General features: G+C 41.9%; 2 protein-coding genes across 4 annotated transcripts in view; one reads left to right on the top strand and one right to left on the bottom strand.

Moving 5' to 3' along the window:
• Nucleotides 1-2548: 2548 nt before the first annotated feature.
• On the top strand, nucleotides 2549-11373 carry acad9 (acyl-CoA dehydrogenase family, member 9). The gene is made up of 18 exons (XM_028998248.1): nucleotides 2549-2836; nucleotides 2943-3036; nucleotides 3123-3224; nucleotides 3305-3411; nucleotides 3499-3599; nucleotides 3714-3792; nucleotides 4908-5082; nucleotides 5405-5478; nucleotides 5615-5690; nucleotides 5886-5956; nucleotides 6071-6190; nucleotides 6590-6718; nucleotides 6870-6949; nucleotides 7031-7157; nucleotides 7273-7350; nucleotides 9790-9918; nucleotides 10509-10581; nucleotides 10862-11373. Exons 1-18 carry the CDS (start codon nucleotides 2657-2659, stop codon nucleotides 10960-10962), a joined length of 1896 nt encoding a protein of 631 aa, XP_028854081.1. The 5' UTR covers nucleotides 2549-2656; the 3' UTR covers nucleotides 10963-11373.
• Nucleotides 9630-20535, bottom strand: part of cfap92 (cilia and flagella associated protein 92 (putative)) — a 12714-nt gene continuing 1808 nt past the window's right edge. The window contains exons 3-16 of one of the 3 annotated variants that reach the window (XM_028998243.1): nucleotides 20252-20445; nucleotides 18467-18680; nucleotides 18183-18323; nucleotides 17547-17678; nucleotides 16725-16909; nucleotides 15711-16588; nucleotides 15425-15610; nucleotides 14896-15178; nucleotides 14643-14807; nucleotides 14335-14547; nucleotides 13696-13849; nucleotides 12483-12694; nucleotides 11637-11785; nucleotides 9630-11355 (exon numbers count right to left, since the gene is read on the bottom strand). In XM_028998243.1, the coding sequence (XP_028854076.1) occupies nucleotides 11103-11355; nucleotides 11637-11785; nucleotides 12483-12694; nucleotides 13696-13849; nucleotides 14335-14547; nucleotides 14643-14807; nucleotides 14896-15178; nucleotides 15425-15610; nucleotides 15711-16588; nucleotides 16725-16909; nucleotides 17547-17678; nucleotides 18183-18323; nucleotides 18467-18680; nucleotides 20252-20445 (3359 nt within the window). In that variant the 3' untranslated portion in view covers nucleotides 9630-11102. Of the gene's footprint in view, nucleotides 11356-11636; nucleotides 11786-12482; nucleotides 12695-13695; nucleotides 13850-14334; nucleotides 14548-14642; nucleotides 14808-14895; nucleotides 15611-15710; nucleotides 16589-16724; nucleotides 16910-17546; nucleotides 17679-18182; nucleotides 18324-18466; nucleotides 18681-20251; nucleotides 20446-20535 lie in introns of all 3 variants that reach the window. The other 2 variants (XM_028998241.1, XM_028998242.1) reach the window with 2 other exon arrangements.

Raw genomic sequence — 20535 nt, 5'->3', positions numbered from 1 at the left:
CGTCCAATACATTTAGTGCAGTATATGTATAAAAAAATATCATATGGCAGTATTTATAATGACAGTTTCAAGTAGGACCTGGCAACCTTAGAGTAATGGTAGGCATATGAGCTGCAAAACACAGTCTGCATTGTTATTGGATGGACATGAATACACTGAATAAAATCCTTGTTTTTATTTTTTAAAATCACAATATTTTGTTTCATGTATTCAATGCAATATGCCACAATATGGATACTGAAATGAAGAACTAAGGTGTGCTTTTGAAAGCTCCATGGTCTCCTGAAACAAAGCAATTTCCCCAGCATATGTGTCTTATGTTTATTTCAGTTTTGATTCTAATTCCCCAGGATGAAAAAAACTAAAGCTTGCCACAGCCTACGCAGGAATGTTTTTAGAGGAGTTTAGACACAGCGTACGACCCCTCTGGATACAGCTATGGGCTCCAATCAATGTTTTCTTTCGTTTCATATTTGCTCGTTTGTTTGTGCGCTGTGCTGTTTGCTCGCTCTTTCATATTAAGAGATGTGTTGATACGGCATGTATCGCCTCTTGTTTACCCATTGTAAAAATAAAACGTTGCACTTCAACAGTGAATATGTGACAGAGACTGTCGTTGTGTATATTACTCAAGTGAGGACGAAAACAATACTGCAGAATAACTTTAAAAAGGGAGAAGGGGGGGTTGTAAATAATGTATATAGTACATTATATGACATATTATAGTATAATTAGCAGTCAGCGACTCCTGTTACATAAAAGTGCATTTCTTATCTTTTCTTCTTAAAGGACGCTCATGCATCTGCTATCAAATGACATGTTCTAGGATCTACAGTAGGTCTGTTACATTATAGACTGTTACATTATAACCAGGCTTCTCATTTTTGTCCAGGGAGTCCCGCTCTACCGCCTCAGTCCACTTTATATTTATAAAGGGAGGAAAGGAGAACCTTCATTTTCATATGAATTCTGTTTCTACATAGATAATGAGACCTTATTGATGTAAAAGTATAACTGTGACCATGTTGAACACACAATAAACTGACATACTATGAGATATCTTGCTTGTTTTATTGCTCGTTTTCCAATTAGGGGTGCTTTCCTTGCTGCCCTGGCCATGAATGAAGCTAAGCTAATAGCATACAGTAGAGTTAAAGTGAACCTACTGTTAGTACCCATGCTTGTGGAATATTTATGCTGATACAGAGGGGGAAATTAGCATTAGCTTTTTTAGCCCACTCCTCCATACAGATCTTCTCCCATTCTTTCAGCTCCCTCCATAGATTTTTCTATTGGGTTCAGGTCTGAAGACTGGCTAGGCAACTCCAGCACCTTGAAATGCTCTTTTTTTACTGAGCCACTCCTTAGTTGCCTTGGCTATAAGTTTTAAGTCATTGTCATGCTGGAAGACCCAGCCATGACCCATCTTCAATGCTCTGGGCAGGAAAACATCCCCAAAAACATGATAGCGGAAGTGCTGCTATCATGTACTGTTCCTACTTCTTCCTCCAAACACGGCGAGTGGAGTTCATACCAAAAAGTTATATTTTATTCTAATCAGACCACACATCTGACCTTCTCCAGTACCTCCTCTGGATCATCCAAATAGTCTTTGCCAAACTTCAGACGGACATGTCCTGGCTTGAACAGAGGAACCTTGCGCAGATTGCAAGGTCATGGAAAATAAAGAAAACACATTGAATGAGAAGGTCCGTCCTGGCCTGTACTGTAGGTCTTGGCTGTTTCCTCACCGTTTTAATCATCATTGACACTCCAAAAGGTGAGATCATGCATGGACTCCCAGTCAGTTTCTTCCACTTTCCAATAGACACCTTAGACAACTCTTTGGTCTTTACCATAGCTGAGAGGTTGGAGCCTGATTGAATATGTGAACAAGTGCAATTTATATAGGTAATAAGTGTAGGATAGGAGGTCTTCTTCAAGACAAAATGACAGGTCAGTGAGAACGTAAAATTTTGTTTGTTCAAATCAAATTCAAATGTTATTTGTCACATTCACAATCATACACGGTATGATATGCAGTGAAATGCTTTAGCGACTGCTATAGACCACAGTATTGCAAATATTGCAAGTACAATGGACCAATATGCAAATATTGCAAACATAACCACATATTACACTTTTATATTTTTTACATAAAATATGTGTAACAGGTAGGGTGAAGGTGTGCAAATGAGTACAGTAAAAGTAAAAATTTGTGTGAGGATTCCAGAAGTGATTGAAAATGAAAATGCTGGAGTGTATTAGTGTTCTGGCCTATGAAGTGTTATGGTTGTTGAGAGCTGCTATAGCCATGTGGTTGGCATGTGATCAAATTATTATATGCAATAAAATGCAAATTAATTAGTTTTTCACTCACAACCTCTACACCACCCAAATCCACACCATTATCTAACCGTAAATACTCTGTTTGAGTCATTATTAACATTTTATTTTTGAGCAGTGCAATTTCACAGATCAATACTGACATCTAGTGGACAACTAGTAAACGACACTCCTCGGTCGGTGCCGTGTGCGTGACGTCATACACGTGCGACAGAAACAGGTGAGAGGTTTCTGTCCCTGCAATACACAGGTCGCAGTCGTTATTTCGTTTTGTCACGGTTGGATTCGGCCATTAGTTTCCTTCGCCGCCATGAGTCTTACTCGGGTGTTGCGATTTTCTAAAGCCCTCCGGTTTGAGAGACGTTTAGCGGCTCCTCACGTCGGACGGTCTGAGAAAGTCACCTCCCGAATTCAGCTGCAGCGCCGCTTCAGGACCGACTGCAGGAGCCTGGCGTACGCTAAAGATCTATTTCTCGGCAAAGTCAATAAGGTAAGGCTTATTTTTAACGCCTCGACAGCTGCATTTTAGCATTTCGCCCTGGCTTTTCAGGGACCTGAACCTGTCAGAATGTGTTAGGCCTGTATTTGATGTTTAGGCGGAGGTGTTCCCTTATCCTGAAATCGGGAATGAAGAATTGGAGGAGATTAATCAGTTGGTCGCTCCCGTGGAGAAGTTTTTTGCTGAAGATGGTAAGAGGCTGCATGCTGGTTTTGAGACGTGTGTGGATAATGTACCAGTTGCCTTGTAATACGCCCTCTGGCTTTTCGCTTTGCAGTTGATTCCAAGTTGATTGACCACGAAGCGACCATCCCATCTGAAACTTTAAAAGGATTAAAGGAACTGGGGCTCTTTGGGATCCAGATACCTGAGGAGTATGGTGAGACAGCACCATAAGTATAGCAGAAGTAATTTAGTACCGTTGACCTCTAACTAAACGCAGCATTGTTTTTATGTAAGGCGGGCTTGGGCTGTCCAACACCATGTACGCACGTCTTGGAGAAATCTTTTGCCTGGACGGGTCTATTGCAGTCACGCTCGCAGCCCACCAAGCCATTGGGTTAAAAGTAAGGTCTGGATTTTGAATACCCATCCATTCCTGTTCTGATTACTAAGATTTTCATATAAGCACACGGTACATACTATTCGTCTAGGGGATCCTGATGTTGGGCACAGAGGAGCAGAAGACTAAATACCTGCCCAGGCTGGCCACAGGGGAGCATATAGCCGCTTTTTGCCTGACTGAACCTGGAAGGTACCTCTTCAGTGTGGTAGTGTGGACTGCTTACTGTCAGTGTACTAATAACAATGGCATTATTGCATTTAGTTCATAGTCTTGTGGTTATAAGGTTATCACTGTGTGTTTTAGTGGGAGCGATGCTGCCTCCATTCAGACACGTGCCACCCTGACAGAAGATGGGAAACACTACCTGCTGAATGGATCAAAGGTTTCTTGCGTTTTGAATTCAATTAGATTGCACAAACCATTAAAACCACAGAAGGTCTTTTTTCACTCTTGAACCTTATTGCAATTCTACTCAGCAATTTGAGTGTAAAACAGATACAAATAGGATGATCATGTGCAAGCAATCCAGTTTGTAAGATTGTTATAGTAATTCATTAACCAGGGTTTAATTGGATTTTCCAAAATTAAGGCCATAAATATAAAATAAAAAAATTACTAGTAATCCTTAAATCCAGATTTGAAAGGTCATAAAAATACTGCAGACCCAATAAATCATGAAACAGCAGGCACACCTCACTCTGGCTTACAGACGTGGCTGCGAAAAATAAATAAATAACTTTCAAAACTTCGCCCAGTCATATGATCGTATACAACAGCTGACCACACAAACAAACATACACAATCTCCATTTCTCTTAAGTGTCTATATCTACCCACTCTATACATTTTTTTTTTTTTTTACAACTCACATTCACAACTCACATTCACTATTCTAGGACTATTTATTTGCTTATTTGTACATTGATCTTTTATATTATACAGTCGACATAGTGTCTGTGCTATTGTTTTTCTGCTGCTCTTATCTTGTACTGTCCACTTCCTGCCATGACAATGTAAATTTCCCACTTGTGGGACTACTAAAGGATCGATCATCTTACCTTATCTTATATCTGAGAGGCTCAGCACTAGTAATAAAGCAAAATCTGCTTCAATAATACATGTTATCATAGACTATGTATATTATAGTTTTAATGCAACTTATAATGCAAACAGAAAATATTGCCCCAGAGAGGCTTGCAGCAGTAAAGCTAATATGAGACTGTTAACATTGACAAAATTAATATAATACATGATATTTTGACATATATTAATGTGTTGTATTTTAGAAGAGCATCTGGCTCTGCCAAGAAAAACTCTGGCCCTTGTACAATAGTAGTTGATAACTCCGATGCAGGGTCTTAAAGTTGATAAAAATGTCCTTAAAAAGATGTCTTAAATTTGGCTTCCTTAAACATGCCGAACCCTGTTAATTTAATCACATCAGCAGATAGTATATTAATTTGACTGATAAATAAGTTTACCTTGTCTCATCTTTCAGTTTTGGATTTCTAATGGTGGGCTTGCAGAGATCATGACCGTCTTCGCCAGAACAGAAGTGGTGGACAAAGATGGACAGAAGAAGGATAAGATCACTGCGTTTATTGTGGAGCGGGCATTTGGTGGAGTCACCAGTGGCAAGCCTGAGGATAAGCTGGGCATACGGGGCTCTAATAGTGAGTCTGTGTCTGACGTTCACCATTTCCAACGCTGACATACACCTCATCAGAACAGTTCAAACTTGAAAAACATTTGTCACAGTAGGATACAAGCAGGGTGAAAAAGAAGTCACAGTTCCAGAGTGGGCTGGAAGTAAGAAATTACACATGTGTTTCTGGGGTGGGCACACCCAGATGGTCTTGACCGGCTGTAGTTTGGGGACCAATGACTTGTGCATTTTGTACACAGCTTATGCCTGTGCAGAAAATGATCTTTTGGGTATGCATTCTGCATCTGACACTCAAAGGCCACGGAAATGTTTCACGTTTTGCGTTGCAGCTTGTGAAGTGACTTTTGAAGACACCAAGGTGCCAGTGGAAAATGTAATTGGCGAAGTTGGCGGGGGCTTTAAGGTAATTCATCCATGCAGTGGTGCAGCCGTCACTGCATACAGATGTTAGCCTCTGCTCAGGTCAATAACATATCTCCTGTCCACATCTTTTTTTTTTTTTTTTTTTGGTGTGCATGTGGCTGTGTGCTGCTCTGCAGGTCGCCATGAACATTTTGAACAGTGGGAGGTTCAGCATGGGCAGCGCCAGTGCTGGAATCATCAAGACACTGATTGGTGAGGGACTGTTTTGCAACCGAGGCTACATTCCCAGAATCTCATAGGGCCAAATCAGCATTTATTTTATTGATAAGACTAGCCCACGTTCTCTAGGCTAATCAAAACACCTGTTGCAAAATAATATATTCAGCGGAATCTTCCGGTATCATGTTATTCGTCTATTTTTTTCACTATTGTCACTTTGTCATGTAGGGCTTGCTGCTGAGTATGCAGGCACAAGAAAGCAGTTCAACAGGAGACTGAGTGAATTTGGGATGATCCAAGTTTGTTATTAAAATATATATACACATACAAATTTATTTAAGATCACATATAATCTAGTGAATGTAGTATTGATGGAGTTCCCTTTTTTTTCTTATTATTGCCTTCTTGTGCAGGATAAATTTGCACTCATGGCCCAGAATGCATTTGTGATGGAGAGTATGGCCTACCTGACAGCGGGGATGATGGACAGGCCAGGCCTTCCAGATTGTTCTGTGGAAGCAGCCATGGTGAAGGTAAAGGCACAGTCCAGAGAGACTTTGTAGAAGGCAGAATGCTTGTACACAGAGGTTGGAGAGAAACAATGAGACATTCCTCCAGAGTGACACCAGGCCACAGCACAGACACATCAGATATGATCCAGATTTCCTCAGCTTTTGTTCAGAGAATGTCGTCATTTTGGAAACGCTTATTTTTTTTTTTTTTTTGCCTCTTGGGGACGTATATTTTCTGTGGTTGGTGCTTGCATGCATGTGTGTGCTCAGTAATTTGAAGCAGAGACATACGGTTGTTCAAAATGGTGCTCTTTAGAGTTGGAGAGCTGTTGTCTAGTTTAAGGTCTGCGGATTTGTACATTGTGAATTTTATGCTGGGAGAAGAGCTGGATAAAACCGCACTCTGTTTTATTTCTGCAGGTCTTCAGCTCTGAGGGGTTGTGGATATGTGTGAGCGAAGCCCTGCAGGTGCTGGGAGGCTTGGGCTACACTAAAAACTTCCCATATGAGCGCTACCTCAGGGACAGCCGCATTTTACTCATCTTTGAGGTATTAATGTCTGTCTTTTTTTTTCTTCTGTTTAGCCACCAGAGGGCACCAGACTGAACGATAAATAAATTAGGCAGAGGCTCACAGGTCAAGTTCAGGAGACACCTGACCATAAACTTCCCTTCACTCAGATGTGCTCCTGTCTTCCTAGGGGACAAACGAAATCCTGAGGATGTACATCGCCCTCACTGGCATGCAGTACGCCGGCAGAATATTAACTGGGAAGATTAAGTAGGTGCATGCGGTTCCTGATTCTGATGTGTTGTGCGGTAAACAGCGGCTTGGAGTCATCAACCTCTCTGTTTCTTCCAGGGAGATGAAGAAAGGTAACGTCGGGGTGGTGTTTGAGCTGCTGGGGAAGAAGTTACGAGACTCAGTGGTGAAGACCGTGGACCTGGGCCTGACTGGAAACAATGGCGTGGTGCATCCCAGTTTGACGGTACGATGCACGTCAATGCCTCTGCATAATACAGAACATTTCTCAGCTTGCTAAATTCAGATGCATGCACTGTTATATCTGTTTTAATGTTTATCTTTTTGTTTTTTTTCATCAGGAAAGTGCAAAGAAGTTTGAAGAGAATGTGGTCTTCTTTGGCAGCACCGTTGAGAACCTACTGTACAGATATGGGAAGGTGAGACAGTCATTCAGTTTATAAATCCTGGTGTAAGTCTACATCCAGAGGTGGACACTAGCAAAGTAAATTTACTTAAGTACTGAGTTTTTGAGTATCTATACCTCACTTGAGTAGTATTTTGGGGGGGAACTCACTTCACTACATTTTAGCAGTCACCATAGGCTACTTTTTGTGCACCTGTGTTCAGTTGGTTGGATTATTTTTTTTTTTTTACACCTGCATGCTGACACACAGGCCATACCTTGTAGACTGATGCATGTGCATGTACATGGTACATTTACATTTAAGACTTTATCCAGAGCGATGTTACCATTGATGAAGTGATCAATTCTGGATCACTAGAACCACCAACTATAAATTGGGGGTATATCGTGTCAGAACACCTACCATGCTGTTTCATTTGGGTGTGTAGTGTTACAATTAAAACTTACTACTTTGTCAGCTTGGTTGTGTTTCATTCTTTAACATGTCACCAATTCCTTGTTCCAGAAGTTCTACAAACCAGTCAGAGGAATTAGCTGTTCTATGTGTTGTATAATGCAAAAATGCAGGTACTTAACTAATTTTACTAAAGACATTTTAAAAGCAAGTACGTCAGTATTTTAACTTAAGTAAAGATTTGACTGTGTGACTTTGACTCATTTCACCAGTAGAATCTGTACTGAGTAATGAATGTGAATATTTGCATTCCCCTCCTCAGATCATGTACAGCTCAGTCTGCGCTCTCCTTCACCCGCTCCCTGATATTTTTCCCCTGCTTTTTACCTGCACTGTTTGGTTTATAGACGTCACTTCCTGTGTGCATTTTTGGGATACCACTGGAAAATATTCTATTAATCTCATGTCCCTTTAATGTTGTGGGTTTCCATGGGAATGGGCTTTGGTAATTAGTCAGAGTGTTGAGTGCTGTTGGGACCTCCTCACAACTCCCTTCTTTCCTGCATCACTGATGTAATGCTCATCTGCTAGACAGCTGGCCCAGGCCCTGGCTTTCTGTAATGGGCTACAGCAGGGCCGTGCCATAGTAATCAGTTCTTCACTTGGGCTGCTGGGAAATAGTTGGGAGGAATCCTCTGCTTGAGTGTGGTCTCTTAATATTGGTTATGTGAAAGAAAAATTATGTGAATTTTATGATTGTGCAGGTGAATGTGTGGCTTAATACAAGGTGAAATGCAGGGTTCCACTTCTAGGCAAATCACCCTTCTGTATGATTGGCCTCTAATATTGTGCATGCTGTCTATGTGACCATATTGGCATATTAATAGTAGCAAACCTTCTGATTACAGGGCAGCTTCAACTTCCTGTCTGCTCCTAACCTTGTGGTTGGTAAATGGTGTAGATGACATCATTTCCGCAAATGCCTCATCATCTTCTATAGGCTGTTCTCCTCCTTGTCCCGCCTCTCTCCTCCTCATTAGCACTTAAAGCTACAGACACCGAAACGGCACGTCCTGGGTCCTGGGGAAATGTCATTGTGTTACTGGATAAAAGTGCCTGTAATTCTGCACCACGGCTGAATTTCAGAAAGATACAGTGGGTGGTAGTAGCCTAGTGGGTAACACACTCGCCTATGAACCAGAAGACCCGGGTTCATATCCCACTTACTACCATTGTGTCCCTGAGCAAGACACTTAACCCTAAGTTGCTCGAGGGGGGGACTGTCCCTGTAACTACTGATTGTAAGTCGCTCTGGAGAAGGGCGTCTGATAAATGCTGTAAATGTAAATGTAGGGGACCACTTAGACCTATATAAAAGCAAAAAAAATACTATATTGGGATAAATCACTCAGGGTTAATGGTGTTTAAACCTCTGGTTTGTATTTCATATATATTTCATATATATGTTCATTGTTCATGTCCTTCAGAAAGTGCACAACTCTGCAGACAGTTTGTTTTAAAAGAATGTTGGAATCTATACTGTCAGTACAGTACCGGAGACGTGTCTCTTCTTCGGGCTAAAATTTGCTAACTGGCAGTGATGATAATTGCCTTTCACTTAAAGTGCATAAACTGTGTTGTGATTGATAGATGGAGTTTATGGTGGGTGGTTGTAGCCTAGTGGGTAACACACTCACCTGTGAACCAGAAGACCCAGGTTCAAATCCCATTTACTTCCATCGTTTCCCTGAGCAAGATACTTAACCTTGAGTGTCTCTAGGGGGACTGTCCCTGTAACTACTCATTGTAAGTCGCTCTGGATAAGGGCATATGATAAATAATGTAAATGTGTTTGTGGATCAGGGGTAAAAATACTTCAAATAACTGTTAATGTGTGGTAGAATGGTGTAGACACCATTGAAATTGATATTAATGTTCATGTCACTATCAATGTGCGTTCAGTGTATTTATTGCCCAGCCTTGTTTAAAATGATGACAATTGCCGCTTTTGTGTTTCTGTGAAGATTGGTCATTTTATTTTCTCCCCCTGTCCCACAGACAATAGTGGACGAGCAGCTGGTCCTGAAGAGAGTGGCAGATGTGCTTATTAATCTCTACGCCATGACCGCCGTGCTGTCCAGAGCTAGCCGCTCCATTAGCATCGGCCTGAGAAACCACGACCACGAGGTATGGAGCTGACCGCAGATATCGCTTCTGCCCGACTATAAATCAATACCAGAGTTTCTAAGTATCGGCCTCAGGTCAGCGCGTCTCAAAGACGCTCTGTTGTGTAAGTTCCCTAGAAACACTAGACGCATATTCAGATCAGATGTGGGTGGGTAGACGTAGCTCTGCACACATGCTATGAGAAAAAGAGTTGTTTCTCCGGGGGGGGAAAGGATTGAGACTCTTGGATGCCACAAGTCTTTCATATTTTTTTTTTTTCTTTTTTTTTGTTCATCTGTAAGTGAGGAAAAATCTAGACGGTGCTCCAGTTTGCCATGTGACAATGGATTTAGTCTCGTCTGAGAGCAGGGGTCCTGCAAAAGATTTTAAAGATGTTATCGTAAAAAGGAATTTGAGTCTTGTGGGAATGACTGTACGATTGTATTGGAATTGGATTTTTCATTATAACATAAATATCAGTGGCATCATATTCCTTTTTTTTTTTTTTCTTGCAAAACAGACTGACTGAGTTATGTTCCTAAATGTCAAAAATAAATAAATTGCATGAATGGATGCTATTGTTTTTCTCCTCTCGCTCTTTCCCCATTTAGGTTCTTCTAGCGAACAATTTCTGCTCCGAGGCCTATTTCAAAAACAATTACTTGATGACTCAGCTGCAGAAAAGTAAGTAGAATGCAAAATGTTAATTGGGAACAGCCCTGTGCATTTTATAGCATTTCAAGACAAAGCACTTGCATGTGTATCAGCATGGCTGGCTTGACCTTACAAGCGATCACTCACTTGTCGACTGTTGCATGTAGGTTCCATGTTGTTTGAATTAGTTTGGCTTTAATTACTTTCATTTTATATTCATTGATTTGGGTGGAAGTACTGGAAGTATATAGAAATATTTTGGAGTGGCTGGACAAAAACGATTTCTTTTTTTTTTTTTTTTTTGCTGTAGATTCGCCAGAGAACAACGATGCAAACATAAAGAAGATAGCGATGGACATTTTGGAGAAGAGGGCATATATCTGCTCTCACCCTCTTGACAGAACTTTTTAAGATGGCCTTTTCTTACCTCTGGCTAACATTGCACACTGGTCAGGTTTTTATAAATGTATGTCATTTATTATTAATAATTATTAATTATTAATATACGGTTTTAACTACAGTGCTTCTGTTTGTGTAAATGATATTTTTCTTTATCTAGTATATATAATTTTGGTTGATTGAATACTTTTTCTAACATTGTGTATAAGAGCACTGTAGGGCCAATCAGTCTGTCCAGTCATGTTTTTTTTTTCATTCACTGTGGAGCCCTGCTGTGATTGGCCAGCTGCTGGATGGGGCTGGCTGCTCCTGGTGGGTTTCTGAAAGCAATACACTCTCAGTTCCTCCTCTGTAAGCGGTAGAGCTGCCCGCTTGTACCGGAACGAATGTATTTTCCAAAAGTCTCTGCCCAAAATCACAATAAAAGAGGTTGTAAATGCAGAACTGCAAATGGTCATCATTCACTTTAACACTTAATTGCAGACCGTGTATTCAGTGTTTCTCAGTCATGCACCTGACAAGTTTTCATTCCATCATGATTAACCTCCGGTATTCATGGTCCTATTAATAACGGTGGCAGGTTGGAAAGTATTTGGCATGAACAAATACTTTCTAGCAGGTTTGAGAAACACTTGAGAACCACATGAAGTCTTTTTAACATGGTGTTTAAGACAGACAGCACTCACCTAAAATGGTATTTGTTGTATTGGGAGGCATGGCGAGGGATGAAGTTGTGGTCCCTGCTAAGACTGTTTAGGAATGGACCAGGGGCGAAGGGAATACAGGCCTCCTCGCGGGACTCCAGCTGCTGTATCACCGAAACTACAGGGATGGGCTACAGAAATTCAGGTTATCAGTAGGTTTGTTTCATCATAGATTTTTTTTTTTTTTGCCAATTATTGACTCATATGGTAACAGTAACCACCATAATATTTCTCCCTCAAGCATACAGCTGGGTAAATGTATGAAATCTATATGTAGTAAATTTATGTGACTGTTCACATGCAGAATGTTTATTAAAAAAAGTTTTGTGATTGTCACATGTGATACACAGCAGCACAGCACACTATGCACACAGTGAAATTTGTCCTCTGCATTTAATCCATCATCCTGAGTGATCAGTGGGTAACCATGACAAGCGCCCCGGGGAGCAGTGTGTGGGGACGGTGCTTTGCTCAGTAGCACCTCAGTGGCACCTTGGCGGATAGGGAATCGAACCGGCAACCTTCTGATTACAGGGCCACTTCCTTAACCGCTAGGCCACCACTGCCCCGTGGTGACAGTTTTAATCAAACTGTCACTTGTAAAAAAATATTCTTTCTGATATCTATCAGAAATGCTGGGAATTTCTGAGAGTTTAAAAATATTCTATTGTATAGCATATGCCAATAATGCCAGAATATGGTTGGTGAAAGTGGGCAAAGAACAATTAAATAAGAAAATGAATACCCATGCTACAGCAGCAAATGTAGAGCAATATGAATGCTGCAATAACAATATGTTGGTTTTAGAAATGTCAAGATGCTGCCTACCTTTAAGTTCATTCCACCACTTGTGAGGGAATATTTCATAGGTGGGTCTTTGAGGATGTCCTGCTGTTTATCCAGGTTTGCTTTTTTCATGTAGCATTTAAACTCAGGCAATCGTCTGCTTGCAGATGAGTTGATGTCAGGTAGGACCTTCTTTAACCACCTCTGATACTGTGCATGGGCTGCCTGCAACTGCTCTTGGTGCAGAGCCTCCCCTGAGAAACAAACCCAGAATCAATGGATACTCCATTGCTTTTCTCGTTTAATTATGATTATCATTTTATTTCTTTTTCTCATATCAGTCTTCCAAAGAAGCTTTATTTGAGTTTGGGTCTAGCTGTGTCGTCGATGAATTTTATACATTGTGTTGTTTAAGTTTTTAGAAGTATATACAATGTAACTCCCAAGTCAATCACACTACTGTGAAATCAAACTGTCCACTTAGGAACACTGATTCACAATCAATTTCACACGCTGTTGTGCAAATGGAATAGACGACAGGTAGAAATTATAGGCGATTAGCCAGACTTCCCCAATAAAGATGTGGTTCTGCAGGTGGTGACCACAGACCACTTCTCAGTCCCTATGCTATCTGGCTGATGTTTCAGTCACTTTTGAATGCTGGTGGTGTTTTCACTCTAGTGGTAGCATGAGACGGAGTCTACAACCCACACAAGTGGGTAGTGCCACTCATCCAGGATGGCACGTCAAAGCAAGCTGTGGCAAGGTTTTCTGTGTCCATAGCATAAGGGAAATGACCCAGAAGCAGGACCGCCGTGCAGCACGTTTGGCATTTGCCACAGAACACCAAAACTGGCAATTTTGCCACTGGATCCCTCAGGATACCCTCCGCCACCTCATCAGGAGCATGTCCAGGGATTGTAGGCATGTTTATGACCACATGGTCATGCAGCCATGTGGGGGCCACACACACTACTGAGACTTGTTTTAAGGACTTTACATCAAAGCTGGATCAGCCTGTAGTGTGTTTTTCTACTTCAATTTTGAATGTGAATCCAAATCAAGACCTCCATGGGTTTATAAATTGGATTTCCATCAATATTTTTTGCATGGTTTTGTTGTTAGCACATTCAACTATGTAAAGAACAAAGTATTTAATAAGAATATTTCATTCATTCAGATCTAGGATGTCTTTATTTTTTGAAGGTGGAAATCTGCTTACCGTATGTATGCAGGCAAATATTGTGGAAGGTACCTGCAAGGTGTATTGAGATGGGTGGGACTGGACCAAAGACACGTGGGGGTTTAGTGTAAAGCTCAAAGTCCTGCGATCTCTTCACCCAGGGCCATCTGCAGCGATCCAGGGTGGGGTTCAGGACGTTGGCATGCAGTATGTTTTCTCTCCAGGGCTAAAGGGACACGACATAAATTACAGATTACCTGTGGCAGTAGCTGAGGAGGGATACTGTACTCATCACTTCATATTTCAGAGAAAACACTGACTGTGAGCAGTAAAAGCAGGTGCTTCTCAAAAAAATCATCTTCAATTTTCTAAATCTCGGCTCAAACAGGCTTTTGGTTCTACAAAGGAGTGACGTGAAACCATGACAACAAATATTTCAAGCAGAGAGATAACAGGTCTCTTCAGAAATCTAACCTGTCATTAATCAATCAGCATTAAATTTGTCACATTATGCGCAACCAAATACTCCACTAAGCCCAGAGGATCTTTAAAAGCGTAGCCCGGGCAGAAAAAACACCCGTAAAACTTTATCTTCTTGCACAAGCGCTCTGGAATGCCCATAAACATGGCATTCCTCCTGTGGACGTGCTCTGGCGGGAAATGGGACACCCATGCAGGGAGGGGCTGACCGTGTCATGAAAGTGTCAAGACCTTTCTGAGCTCCTCGACCCGAGCTTCGTCAGGATGTTTGGCGTTCGCGTTGGACTCAATGCTGCTCCTGAAGCCTCGGTAGACGAAGCCATTAAAGGTGCGCCAGGCCTCTCGGGACCTGACTTCTTCAGCTTTCCGTTCGGCATCTGCATCCTGCAGGTCCACTGTGGCTGAATGGTAATCCAGGCAGTAGGAGAATCTCTGCGCAGTTGTCTTAAATACAAAAAGAAAAAATCTATATATTTTAAAGTTCAGGGTCATAGGCGAGCCATGCCAGCAACCTTCAGGAACGTCGGAAACCGTCCTACCTTTGCCATCTCCTTGCGAAGCAGTTCCTTGGCTTGTGCAGTGGAATTCATGGCCTGAATACTGTAGTTGTGAGCTGTCCTGCTCTCTTCAAGTTCTGCCACTATCACTTGAGGTTTTGGTTTCAAGTTCATGAGACTTGTTCTCTCTACCTCCTCTTTGTTGGCCTGTTACAAGTGATTGCAACAAATTCACAACAGGGGAAATCCCTAAGCACGCCACTCTCCGAACCAACTTTTGGTCAGTGTGTCATACCTTAATATAGTTTTTAGTCCGTCCATGAAGGTGCTGGTCAGCTGTGTGTTGTTTCCACACAATGTAATCTTGGTTGTAGGTCTCAAGGGGCTTATAGGCTTTTCCAGTAGCCTTCTGCTCTGATATTTCCATGGCAATCTGCTGGCTCCTTGCTGGATTTTCCTCTCTTTTCCCTGGATCAGTTCCAAAGTGTCCTCTTAAACTGAGCACCATCTCAGCGGTAGGGAAGAGGTTGTTGCGCACCACCTCTGTTAGGCTGCTTACTTGGCAGATGTTGGTTATTCTAAACATCATGACATTAGATATTAAAAGTAGACAGAGAAAATTTGAATAAAAGTGCCTACTGAGTTTACAAGCTATTTCTGTTCTATCCAATAGGGAGAGAGTATTTACAAGCACATAAATCAGGAGCGGAAAACGACCCGACACGTTTAATGAAGATCTATTGGCTTTTTTAAAGAGACACACGTCACTTAAAACACTCAAGCTGTGACCTCTGTGTTTGGTGGGAGCCGATGAGAGGTGATACCGTGACAGGGCCTTGAAGCAGGTGTGTGGAAGCACATCCCTGACGAACACCAGCGGCTGCTGCATGATAGTCTCCAGAGGCTCGTCAAGGTGGATAGTTCCGAAGCCCTCGTCCAACGCACTGTACAAACGCTTTGAGAAGCACAGTGTGGAGTTGTAAAGGATGGTCACCTGCTCATCTTCATTCCTGTGCAACCCGGACATTGAAAGGCACAAGAGGAAGTGGTTTTTTTGGCCTAACTGGGAACACATGTGATTTGGTTTAACACGGGGCAGCCTTATCTTACTTTATGGGAAGCGTTTCAAAGAGCATTTTGATAGCCTGGTCCTTCAGGCCTTCCAGAACAAAGAGGTGAAGGCACTTGTCAAAAATATGGAATCCTGTGATGACATCCAGATCCTTGTTCTCCCTGTGCTTCACGTTCCATTTGTGTTGGGAAAGGCCTCCATCCGTTGTGTTCTCCAGGCGGAATGCAGCTGCATTGATCCTAAAAATCTCTGAGAGCAGTGTCGTCAGGTTGGAAGCGCTGTTGTGCTTAAATATGTAAATAATGCGACCAAAGGGACAGTCTCCATCCCACGTGATGCTCTCCACGCCGACTGGGTGTGCTATTTCAATCTGCACCTTGAGCTGAGAGTTGGCATCAAAGTAATGTCCTACGGGCACAGTCATGTGCGGTGAACAATCTGCGGAACTAGATATTGCCAGTGTCTCCTTCTCACTGCACCTTGGCCTTTGATCCCCCGGCCGTGATGGAGGGGAGCATCTGATGGGCAGGTTTAACTTCACTTTTTGCTCACCACACAAAAGGTCAGAGAAACATAGACTGGCAACACCATATGGGTCTGAGGGTTGTCCTTTCTGAGGAGAGGGGTTGTCGGCAAGTTTCATCAGGCCAACAGATCCCAGCTTGTTGTCCTGAGGCTCAGAACCAAAAACGGCTGGACCTGGGAAGGGTTTCGCCACTTTTCGATCACGGTCATGGACTTCAATGTCAAGCGGAGGGCCTTTGAAGAACTCTAGCAGCTCGGCTGAGCTCAGTAATCCAGACAGAATTACGTTCACGTCCCTGAAGTAGATATTTGCCCTATGCATGTGGCCTTTGGTTTTATGTACATCCATGTTAGGGAATTTGTACTGACAGTACACAGGAAGACACCTCTCCTAGTGACAAAGAAAAAACGAATAAGCTTTGCGACAAATACAAGTTTCTAGAAATAAACATGAAAAAGTTTGCTAATTAGCTCAAGGGGCATTAAAATATAAAATCTCTTAAACTTCCTGCATGTTTCAAAATTACCTGTAGTACATGAAGTGGCACCGGGGAAGATGGCAGAGATGTGCCAGCCAGAATGGTGATGACCAGCGGATTCAGCTCGTCTTTGAGCCGATCTGACATGAGTGGCTGGTCCAAAGAAATGTTGCACAGGCCCTCATATGCCCAACCAGAGCAGCCAACCAGACTCTCCGTCACGGACAGGTCACCTGATGGTCAAGAAGGCAAGTCTCTTCAGGCTATTGCCTGAACACGCTGAAGTTTGCGTTGTGCATTACTTCATGAAAGCTAAACAGACCTCAAATGTGTCTTCCAGATAAACAGCAAATGATATGCTGAAATAATAACAGGATGGGATAATAGCTTTCACCATGTAATGTTTGACCACATAGTGAGAGGAGCTATGTGTGATTTGCCCAGCTCGGGTTTATGAGTGCTTGGCTGAAATCGTTCCCGAGCAAAGGCTTTCATCAGGGTTTCCCACTGCCGCTTTAAATGGGACACATCAAAAGCGAACGTTGCAGTCAGCCAGCCTGTGCTGGTGCTGTTTGACAGCCAATTAGAGGCCTTGGCAATTCTGTCCCTGCAGGGCAGAGACTTGTACAGTTCCCGCTCCTACGGTGAACAGGAAAAGTGCACTAAACAGCAGACAGGCCCGGAGCAAGGCTGCGCCACATTACATAAACAGCTCAGCTCAATTCTAGTAATTGTCTTTAACAATCAAACGCCTGCTAGCACACATATGAACACGAAATGAGGTGGACAGACAGGAAATGGAAGGGTGTGTGTGGTGGGGGTGTAATGAATCATGAATGGCTGATGCAGAATTGAGAGACTTCATCAGACCTGCCAGAAGATATGTGCAGTGGAGCTCCGCCGAGGCAAAATCACTTTTCCTGACTTCCTCAGCATGGGCCAAGTGTTCCTGAAGGGTCTTCTGGGCAGCAATTCTGCTCTGTGCCGCATCTGCTGTTTTCACTGTGGAGTCCAGAGTCAGCAGATTAAAAGCTCTTGTGTGATATCAATGTAACAAAGACTACATATGGAACTATGGTCTGGTGTAAAATCAAAATGCTCAAACAAAATGTGAATGTTTCATTGATGAACAATAACTGGCATGTCTCTATACAAGTCTTGTCTCTTTTCAGACCTTTGGTAAGCAGTCCATGGCTAACCTTTGGCCTACCCTTTTCCCTGATGTTCTTCACAAACGTCACATCTTGCAATTCAAAAATGACTGGCACCACCCCACCCCCCACCCCCCTTAAAAAAAATGTCAGGGTCAGCAGTGGTTAAAAAACCTGAAAAGCTTTTTTGTGTTATTCTCCAATTGTCAATTCTTTGGATAAAGTCCCAGGACTTTTGTCCTGTTTGACAGTGCTCTCAATCACAGGATTTGGATTTAGTTGTTTTTTTATATATACAATACACATATTGTTCAGGAACTCTTATTCTTTCTTTCAACTAATTAAATAGTCCAACCTGTCACATTCTCTCTGTCAAAATGTTTCCTAGAGCCCTTTTGCGTGGGATCAGCATAGTCTTCATTGAATTTGGATTTGTTTCTTGCCTGCTCCATGTCCAACATACTTCTCAGCTTGTGCACTATCTTCTTGATATCACCTTTGAGGAGGAACAAAACCTACATTTCACATGTGCTTGAAATTGAATTATCTAAAACAAAACAACATAAAGTCTGATAGGTTTATGAGTCATAACAGGATAGTAGTTCTTTACAAATTTGAACACAGTACCACTTTGCGTACCACTTTGACGTGAACCTTCCTCGTTTCTTCCTTGTGGTAGGGTAAAGGATCTGTCGCTTCTGACTCTACAGGACACCTTGTCTTTATCATCCCAGACGTGAAAGGTGATTTTATGGGTGGCCATTTTAATCAGCAATTCTTTGGTGACTTTGAGTTTGAAAGACTGAGACCACCCCAGCCACATCTTGTCACCTTCCTGCCATGGCTTCAACACCTAGACAAAAAAAGAGACTATTCTGGACTGCTGTTCACCCTATCACAATGTACTAAAATATTTTATACATTTTAATTAAATGTATTGTCTAACATTGGGAGATATCAGCATATTCATAATTTAGATTAAATGTTTACTAAACACATGTCTATACATTTTGTATAATTTATCATTAAATTGGAAAAAATATAGAGCGGATCCGGAATTCATTCACAGTGCATCAGTTTTTCCACATTTTACTATGCTACAACCTTATTCCAAAATGGAATAAGGTTGACACACAACATCCCATACTGAGGCACTGTTTACTTGAGGTTTTGGCATATTGAGAAAGCACATGTACATAAGCTCAGAACTGAGCTAAGGTGCCTCCTTGCCTCCTGTTACCCCTTATTATTCTTGAGATGTTTCTGCAGTCAACCTGGAGTCCACCTGTGGAAAAAAACAAAAAACGTCCCGCAGTAGACAGTTCATGTCTGAGCACAAACCAAGCATGAAGTTAATGGAATTGTCTGTAGACCTCCGAGACAGGTCAAAGTTGTCATTATGGGGTGTTGTGTGTGAGGGTGGTAGTAGCCTAGTGGGTAACACACTCGCCTATGAACCAGAAGACCCGGGTTCGAATCCCACTTAATACCATTGTGTCCCTGAGCAAGACACTTAACCCTAAGCTGCTCCAGGGGGGGGACTGTCTCTGTAACTACTGATTGTAAGTCGCTCTTGATAAGGGCAGCTGACAAATGCCATAAATGTAAATGTGTGTAGAATTCTGAGGAAAAAATGTGTTTAATCAATTTTGGAATAAGGCCGTAACATAACAAAATGTGACCAAAATGCACTGATGCACTGTGAATGCTCTCCGGATGCTCTGTTTAGGAAATTCTACTTATATCACATGCTTTCAGGCTGCAGGCTGTAAACATTTAAGCTACTGGCACCATCGAAAAAAACTGATGCCAATTTTCTGGGCAACATTCTCTCAGCAGTCAAGTTGTCAATTGTGAATTTGTTATAACATTGACACAAAAGATGACTTACTCTGTAAAGTGATACTTGGACCATCATTGTTTGGGTCAACCACGTTTTCCATAGATTTCATTACAAGTAGCTGAATAACTCGAAGAATTCCAGGATACCTTTACATTGGTTTTCACCCCGACCGTCTTTATTGTGCACGATGCACTTTAACAGAAAACATATCCACTACCCATGATGCCTGTGTCTCATACTCTCGTTGAACATAATATCCTGCTTGCGTTATAGCTTGCCTTCTTTTTGGGTTTTACTAATTTTACTACTAGCCATACTCTCATTTTACCTTGTTCTATCTTATTGTCTCCCTTATTCTAGTTTAGCTAATTATATAACTTTTACTTAAGTGTGTACAGTGAAAACAGGGTGGTTCAGAATGCATTTCACTGCATGATGTAATTCTATAACTATGCATGTGACAAAAAGAATTCTTAACTCTAGTAAAACTGCCTATTTCAAAAACTAAATTACTGACAAAAACTACTTGATTACAGTAACATGAGTAAATGTAATTCATTACTGTCCACCTCTGTACGAACCTTTGTCTCACTGGCCATGTAGACCTTTGCAGCCAAGCCACACATGACGAGGTCCACCTTAACGGGATTGGGATCATCTGGGAATAAACAGTACTCAACGTGATAAAAGCTTTGGGCCTTAGGGGCCTCTGCCAGTCGAATTCTTTTAGCCTTTGCCTTTGTTTGAGCAGCTGCAGACGTTTCATCCTCTCCTGCTTAAATAAAAATCAGAATTCATCAATTGACAAACATAATTTATGGAACACAACTGACATATCCTCGTTCCATTTAAAGATTATGCTTAT

Source organism: Denticeps clupeoides, chromosome 12, assembly GCF_900700375.1.
Source record: "Denticeps clupeoides chromosome 12, fDenClu1.1, whole genome shotgun sequence".
Lineage (NCBI taxonomy): Eukaryota > Metazoa > Chordata > Actinopteri > Clupeiformes > Denticipitidae > Denticeps > Denticeps clupeoides.
The sequence above is the reverse complement of the archived record's forward strand: the minus strand, read 5'-3'. Positions and strand labels throughout refer to the sequence as shown.